Source organism: Fukomys damarensis, unplaced genomic scaffold (genome assembly GCF_012274545.1).
Source record: "Fukomys damarensis isolate Sample0158 unplaced genomic scaffold, DMR_v1.0_HiC HiC_scaffold_19, whole genome shotgun sequence".
Taxonomy (NCBI): Eukaryota; Metazoa; Chordata; class Mammalia; order Rodentia; family Bathyergidae; genus Fukomys; species Fukomys damarensis.
In genome coordinates, this window is record NW_022900931.1 from 56,642,412 (window position 1) to 56,650,770 (window position 8,359).

Consider the following 8,359-nt stretch of genomic DNA (forward strand, 5'->3'; position numbering starts at 1 on the left):
TCTCAGCTCTCCAAATATTTGTTGAATTGTACCTTCTGAGGTTTGAGGAAAGAAGGTAATGAGCAGGTCATTCCTCACACTATAAAGAGTGACACTGGGGATGAGATGGTTCGTTTTCAATCTCCTAACGATTGACCCCATAAAAATTTATTTTTCTTGGTATTGAGATTGAACCCACGGCTGCAACCATGCTACACAAGCGCTCCACCACCGAGCTACAGCTTGCCATCTTTTAATTTTAATTTGATAGGGTCTAGCTAAGTTGTTCCGGCTGACCTTGTGATCCTCTTGCCTCAGCCTCCTGAGTTGCTGCTATTACAGACGTGCGCTACCGCGCCAAGCTCATCCCGTAATAATTACAAGGATAGGGACTTCCGTTTTCTTCATCAATGTCTTCTCAACCCTGTCAGTGCTTGACACAGGTAACTCTTCAATAATTACTTCTTGTATGAATAAAAATACTTTCGCTGAGACATATTCTCCATGCTCACCCTCCAGTCAGTCCCAGGATGCAGAATCCCTTTTCCTGGTAAACAAATGAACAAAACAAAAGCGAGATGAGAACCTTCGGACCAAGCCGCCGCAGTACCAATTTAGACTATTCCATATGCAGCGAAAGCTCAGATTGGGCTGGCCTGTGGTGATGAACAGGAATTCAGCCCAATAGAAGGTCCGAGTTTGGGGGTAGGCGTGGCCTGAGGGCTTCGGAGACCGCCTCCTTGTGGCCGCTCTAGCCGCTTGGATGACCCGCTCGTCTCTGCCTACTCAGCTTCCGGTTGGTCCTAGTTCCGCTTCCTCTCTGACAGCGGCGCATTTGCTGGGGGTCACATTGAGCTGCTTGCTGCTTCAGGGGGCGTGTGTGGTGAGTATGAAGGATTTGGGGACCTGAGACCCCAGCCTAGCAGGCTGAGGAACCAGACCCCAGCTTCCCCGATAATGGGCTGAGGCTTCTGGCCGGCGGCAGCCCGCCCGAGACACTGGCATTCAGTTCTTCTGTTGATAGTGACAGCTATGTCTACTGTATGTAGTTCTTTCTTAGTACCAGGCAACATTCTAAGCATCTAATCCTCCTTCCAGCCTCATGATTTAGGATCTATGATTTACCTCGTTAGCCACGAGGAAACTGGGTCGGGGTTTAGTTAGCCCAGTGGTTCCGCCACCTGTCTTGCAAGCGCAAGGTCCCGAGTTCGACCCCTAGTACCAAAGATCCCTGGTACCGAAAAAACAAGGAAACTGAGACTCATAGATGTTAAACGACTTAGCAGAAGATGCACAAGCCACCAGGATTTGGACCCAGTAATGGGACTGCAGTACTTTTAATCCCCAGGCCCACAGGCGTGGGCTCCCGCGGCTTGTTTGGGCCGCATCCTTTCTCCCTGGTGCCTCTTCCCTCCTGCCTTGGACGTTGGAGGGGCCGCAGGATCATCTTTGGGTTCACCCTCACCCACATATATGAGGTCGGGATCTTTCGAAACACCACCCCAGGCCCTGGGACTGTGTCTCATCCTGTGGTACTTTACGACCTGCCTCCTCACCTCCCAGGTACCCGCGGAGACTGTTCTAGTGCCCCAGACGTCCACCCCTGCCTTGGGCCTGTAGAATCCGACACTGGCCGGTGCACCTCTGTGTAGCGCCATAACTCCTCGAATTCTCTGGAGGATAGGCACTTCCTCTCATATTCCTGAAAACTGTGTCATCCCTTCAGAGATATATCAAGTGTTTTCAACCCTGGGCCCACAGAGCCAATAAAATGCAAAGAATACTAGTACTTGAATGAGTGGTGGAGGTGGAGAAGAACACATCCATATTTTTCCTGGCCTGTGATTGAAATATAACATTTCCTTCGGTTAGGAATAGAGGAAGCAACTTCAGGAGTATTAGTAGCAGCTGTGGCTTTGTCAGCAATCCAAATCCCAGATATTCATGCCATATTAGAGTTGCAAATATTACAAAATACCATTTTCGGGCCTGGGATTTAGCTCAGTGGTTCCAGCACCTGCCTCGCAAGCACAAGGACCCAAGTTCAATCCCCGGTACCAAAAAAAAACAAAAACAAAAACAAAAAACTCTATCCACAATACCATTTTCACTCATGCTAACTTAGAAATTGTGCTACTTAATTATTACCTAGATATAACTGATTTTTTGTAATTCTGTATAATTTTTAAAATTCATTTAAACATATTCTGAGAGAGAGGCTTATGGGATTCATCCAACCCTTAGGGAGTTTGTGATAGTAAAACAAATTAAGAACCTTTGCAGGGGAGGTTATGACGGTTAGCTCACCATTTGTGTGCTGTGTGACCTTGCGAAGTCACTTAGATATCCTGTCTCTTCCTGGTGTGGGTAACGGGATAGGAATAGTTCCTGACTTTTAGAATGGATGTGGAAGTAAGATGTATAAAACAGTACCTGGCACTCACTTTGTGAGTGTTAGCTGGTAGTATTTTGGGACCAAGCTTGATTTTACTGAGGAGTTGCCCAGCAACCTGCTATGACTTCCATCCTGATATGTATGCATTTGCCCTCCCTTTGTCTCTTTGTGAAGAGGGAGAAGGTAATAGCTTGATCATGCACAACTCATTCTTCGGGGTCTGGGCCTCCTCCACTGGGCCTGGTTGGTCTGACCTCCCTGTGCTCAGGACCCCTGCCAACACCCCTCCCTTTGCCTCCAGGAGTCAGCACTATGGCAGAAGACATCAAGACCAAAATCAAGAACTACAAGACTGCCCCTTTTGACAGCCGCTTCCCCAATCAGAACCAGACCAGGAACTGTTGGCAGAACTACCTGGGTGAGCAAGGCATGGTGGTGGAGGATGCAGACTTTCCCCCGGTGTTGCTCCTTAAAGCATTAACCTCTTGCCCACTCCAGACAGACTCAGCGTCATGGCTTTTCCTTTTCATTCTTGATACCCTGTCTGGAGGACCCATGCTCCTCATCACCAACATTGTTCAGGATATGGGCCTAAATGAGTAATCCTCCGTGCAGCTGTTATCCACACGCAAATAGATACGGTCAGCACACTTGTCATCTCTACTTATTTTGTGCCATGGCTGGAGCACACTTTTCTCCCTACTAGAGCCCGGCGTGGTGGCGCACGCCTGTAATCCCAGCACTCTGGGAGGCGGAGGCAGGCGGATCACCGCAAGTTTGAGGCCAGCCTGGGCTACACAGAGTTCAAGTCCAGCCTGAAATGCATAGCGAGACCCCGTCTCAAACAAAACAAAAGTGCTAACTCATAGGATATGACCCACCAATTTAATGTGATCACATTTTAGTTTCCCCCCTGCATTTCAGTTTACCTCTTTGTGAACTTTATAAATGCTGTTATATATTCTTTGGTGTTTAGAATTTTTTTTTTACTCAATAGTTTTTTTCAGATTCCTCTATGTGTGTCATGTAGTTTGCTCTTTTTCATTTTTCCACAACCTACTTGATTGAAGGACATGTATGTGATTTCCATTTTGACGCCTGTAGGAATGGTGCTGTTTAGACATTCTTATGAATGTGATTTTATGTATATTTCTCTCTAGGGAATATGCCCAAGACTGGAATACCTAGAGCAATTTTCTTTTTTTAATGAGATGCCTACTTTTTTCTTTCTTTCGTTCTTTCATTTATTTGTTTGTTTGTTTGTTTATTGGTACTGGGGATCAAACTCAGGACCTTATTCTTGAAAGGTGGGCGACACCACTGAGCTACATCCCCGGCCCTGAGATGCCTACTTTTAAAAACCAGATTACCCCCTTGGCCTTCCTCTCTGGGACTCCACACCTTAGCATCAAGACCACCTTCCCCTTGCCTTGCCCTGGTTCTGGACTTTGAAAACTCCCACCCAGTGCTTCCCCATTGTTCCTGACCCCTCAGTAGTTCTTCAGGTTACAGAATCTATTTCGTGAGATGTGTCTAGACTGTTTTAGTACCTCTGCAAACTTGTGTACGTGTGTGTGTGTGTGTGTGTGTGTGTGTGTGTGTGTGTGTGTGTGTAATCATGAAGTAGAAAGTATTTCTGACTTTTAATCAAAAGTATGTTCCAGCCTTGGTTCTAAGCTGACCCTGGCCCTTTTTCATTCACAGACTATCACCGCTGCCAGAAGGCAATGACTGAAAAAGGGGGTGATATCTCTGTGTGTGAGTGGTACCAGCGAGTATACAAGTCCCTCTGCCCCATGTCCTGGGTATGTCCTCCTGCTGGGGCCCTTGGGATACTGGGGCAGGGGCGCAGAGGGAGGGTAGTGATTGGTGGGAATTCATCTCAGTGGAGCAGAGGAAAAACAGAATACTCATGGGGCTCATGCCTTTTCTCCCCCCTAGAATTACCACCCTTCCTCCTTTGAACCCTCAGCTAGTCAGGGCCTTCAGCCAAGGGTACCAAGGTCATCTGGCCGGATCTACCTCACTCTGTTAATGTATCGTGTATATCCTGCTCTTTTTTATTGTGAACATTTTCAAATTATACATGAAAGTAAAGAAAATAATTCAGTGACTCCAAATAATCCGTTATCCAAACTGAATAGTCATCAAGATTTTTTCACATTTCCTTATATATTCCTGGGGGTTTAAACCTGGCCTTTTTTTTTTTCCTTTGATAAGGTCTTATTATATAGTCCAGGCTGTATTTGTGATCCTCCTGCCTCAGCCTCCCGAGTGCTAATATTATAGGCATGCACCACCACACCCAGCTTCTTTCCTTTGCCCAAGTAGTCTAGAGCAAATCAGACATGTCATTCTATCCCTACCTATGTCAATGTGTAGCTCCAAAAAAATGAGGTCACAATAAGGCAATCATTTTGCCCTGATCTAACAAGACCTTTCGTCAGTATTTAATAGTCATTATGCCTTCCCTTTTTATATATAGGATTTATGTTCAACATTACCTTTTTAAATCAAAGGACCGCACTACTATTAGACATATTAGCAGATGTTGGAGACATTTTTTTTTCTTTTTTAATTGCTGAAATTGATCCAAAAATCATTTTTTACTCTGAGACTGGGTCTAAGTTCACTGGACTGGACTCAAACTTGCAGTCTTCCTGCCTCAGCATCCCAGAGTACTAGGATTACAGATGTGTACCATTGCACCTGGCTATGTAATATATACGTCTGTGTCAATTTTTTTATTAGTACACGTTTGCAGCACCTAATGATTACATTCATTGTGAGGAGTGGGTACTTGTACATAACACATCTTAATTCTTTTTACATCCCCTTCCCCTCCCCACTCTAAAGTGCTTTTATTTCATTGTTCCCCTTTTGATGGATATTATGTTGTAGTTGTTCAGTATCTCAGGTATCCTGTGTGTACAGCTTTGGGGCTCATTTCTTTAGAACAAAATACCTTAAGGGCATGCTTTTTCCTCAACTCACTTGGTTCTCCTCTCCCCTCTCTGACCAAACTGTCTCACGTATCTTTGAGTACCCTGGACCCCCAGAATTTCTCCCTGGGAGATGTTGAATAACATAATATGATCCCATAACATCCCAAGGTCTGCACTCGGTACACTTTAGCCATGGTAGTAGGAAGCAGGCATCACCCACCCACCCCCGGCCTCTAGGGCCTGGGCCTGCCTTGTTGCACTTTGCTTTCCTTACTAATACCATTGTACACCTATGTTCATGCCAATATAATTATTCAGTTGTTAGGTAACTATTGTCGGGGGGAGTCCCTAGCCTAGCCCCACCCTGCTTTTTCACTTTTGGGTTAAGGCTACACTAAGTTGCCCATGCTGGGCTCAAACATGGAATCGTAGTGTTAGGATTACAGGCTTGTGCTGTAGTCTCTTAATAGTTAAAAAGTGTTCCCTGCCCAGTTAGCTGTATTTCATCTTCTTTCACTATTTGTTTCTTAGATTTCAATGATTTCCTTAGTTTCCTTTCCATGAAGTAGGATTATTGGAGCAAAGGGTAACTCGTGAGTAGATCAAACCAACCTCTCATTGCCCCTCATTTCCCAGAATTGTATGTTTCAAATGAGAACTATGGACTAAATGGTACGAGTCCAGTATGAAGGATTCAGGTGAACCTCAGACATTAGAAGATAGCCATCCCCAATCACATCATCAAGGAAACAATTTAAAACAACAGAAAAGCTGGGCATGGTGGTACGTACTTGTAATCCCAGCACTTGAGAGGCTGAGGCAGGAGAACTCCAAATTGGAGCCAGCCTGGACCACATAGATTTAAAAAGAAGTGCTTGTTCCTGTGGTACAGAAATTACAAAGGTTGATATTAGCAAGGGCTGGCAGAATAGGTTCTCTCCAGGACGTTGGTTCTTTAAATTGGTCCAGTCACTTTTCAGGTCAAGTTTGGCAGTACTTCTCAAAGTGAAAGATATATATATTTCTCTGATCTGGTAATTCCACATCTAAGCACCATACCAAAATCTTTTTAGGGCTGGGGATTTAGCTCAGTGGCGCTATGCCTGCCTCACAAGGGCAAGGTCCTGAGTTTGATCCCCAGTACTGGGAGGAGGGGGTTCAATACCTGGTACCAAAAAAAAAAATGTATATACAGGATACCTGCTACAGAGTTGTTTCTAATGCGGATCTCTCATAAACAACCAGAGTAGGTAAGTAGTGATATATTTATGTCCATAGCCTTTATGGAGACTGTGTTAATTTGTGTGGCAGAATATATAGGAAAACCTCTAAGGCACATGGGAAAGCCTGTTCGGGACAATCTATATAGGATGACCAATTTGTATATTTTTTTAAAGTATAGAGAGTGTGTGTGTGTATGTGTGTGTAAGTTGACACATTTAAGACACCATACACCAGCTACGTTGTGAGCTCTTTGTGTTACATAAAGTCAAACATTACGAAACAACTATATGAAGTATCTACTACTATCAGTGTCCTTATTTTACAGAATTGGAAACACGAAGGTTGAGTAACTCGCCTGAGGTCACATAGCCAGAAGATGGTGAACCTTCTGGGGTTATTCAGTCAGTCTCCATTGCCCCTGCTTTTCTAGTATGTCAATGTGGGAAGGTGTGTTTCTGTACCTATAAAAATGAATATGCCTACAACTACCTATGAGAAAGTCTACCAGGTAGGCATGGTGGTCCATGCCTGTGAGGCCAGACTTCAAGAAGGAACCTTCCCTCAGGAGGGAAGCGCTGAAGGGCAGACTCAAAGAAGGACTTCCCTAGCCCAGCATGGTGGTGCATGCCTCTAATCCCAATACTCTAGGAGCCTGAGGCAGGAGGACTGCAAGTTCAAGCCCAGCCTGGACAACTTGATGACTCAGTGACACACTGTCTCAAAAAAAATTTTTTAGAAGAGGAATTCCACAAAAAGCGTGTTTTCCTCTCAAGAAAAGAAAAGGGGGGGGGTGTTTTCTTGGAAATGTTACTGTTCCAGCCCATTTTATGCTGTGCTTATGTGTGTGATCAACCCTGCTTGGCATCTCTTTGCACTTAACTACATATTTTGCTGATCCGTTCATGCCAGAACACAGATCAGCCTCATATGTTTTTTCATGGCTGCTTTTTATCTTTTTATTCCTTTTATCCTGACAATAAATATGCTGGTTTGAGTCACCCCTGATTCCCTGGCTGCTGGGACAGTGGTTGGCACCTAGCAGGCACCTGTGGTTATTTGTCTTTTGTCTTGTTTTTAAACAGAAACAGGAAATCTTTATTTAAATAGTGTAGTCTTAATTTCTTTAATATACGCCCCCAATGTTGTTCTTTGTTGACCAAATGCACAGATGGCCATAGTGAGGAAGATGAAGACACCCACCCTTCTTGGTCCCCCCTAGAGGGGAGAGTAACGTCATCTCTCTCTCTCTCTCTGCAGGTCTCAAACTGGGACAACCGCCGGGCTGAAGGCACATTTCCTGGCAAGATCTGAAGTGGCTCTACCTGCTTTTTTGTCCTCTGTCCTTCTCAGTGGTAAAGGGGGACCTGGGTACATGATGGTTCCTATCCTGGGACCCTGAATCATGACTTACTAACAATAAAACTCAGTGGAAAAGTATAAGACTGTGTGCATAAAAGTTGTATGGCTGAGCAAGAAGCTGAGAGAAGGGCCAGGGATGTAGCTCAGCAGCACAGCGCCTTCCTGGCAAGTGCGAGGCCCTGGGTTCGATTCCCGGTACCCAAAAAAAAGTTGTGGGGGGACCTGGGGGAAAATGATGCCCTGACCAGCAGTAAGAAGGATCTCACAGTGATTCTTTTCTCTATTTTTATTTTATGTAACTTGTATTTTGTTTCTTTTGTTTTGCAGTGATGGGAATTGAATCCAGGGTCTTTGTACTAAGCTACATCTCAGACTTTTTTTTTTTTTTTTTTTTTTTTTTTTTTTTTTTTTTTGTACCAGGGATAAAACTCGGCACCTTGTGCTTGGGAGGCAGGTG

The 8,359-nt window shown here is 44.7% G+C and overlaps 1 protein-coding gene across 1 annotated transcript; it reads left to right on the plus strand.

The window, feature by feature from the left end:
* The first annotated feature begins 755 nt into the window (after positions 1–755).
* Positions 756–7,983, plus strand: LOC104867480 (cytochrome c oxidase subunit 6B1). Its single transcript, XM_010631827.2, has 4 exons — positions 756–862; positions 2,676–2,792; positions 4,079–4,179; positions 7,801–7,983. The coding sequence occupies exons 2-4, from the start codon at positions 2,687–2,689 to the stop codon at positions 7,852–7,854; spliced, it is 261 nt and encodes an 86-aa protein (XP_010630129.1). The 5' UTR covers positions 756–862; positions 2,676–2,686; the 3' UTR covers positions 7,855–7,983.
* The last annotated feature ends 376 nt before the right edge of the window (positions 7,984–8,359 follow it).

Bases quoted from the DNA above. Each gene is read 5' to 3' on its own strand.
- LOC104867480 (XM_010631827.2), top strand. From the start codon at position 2,687: ATGGCAGAAGACATCAAGACCAAAATCAAGAACTACAAGACTGCCCCT. The intron at 2,793-4,078 runs GTGAGCAAGGCA...TTTCATTCACAG, and splicing joins CTGTTGGCAGAACTACCTGG to ACTATCACCGCTGCCAGAAG. The intron at 4,180-7,800 runs GTATGTCCTCCT...CTCTCTCTGCAG, and splicing joins CCCTCTGCCCCATGTCCTGG to GTCTCAAACTGGGACAACCG.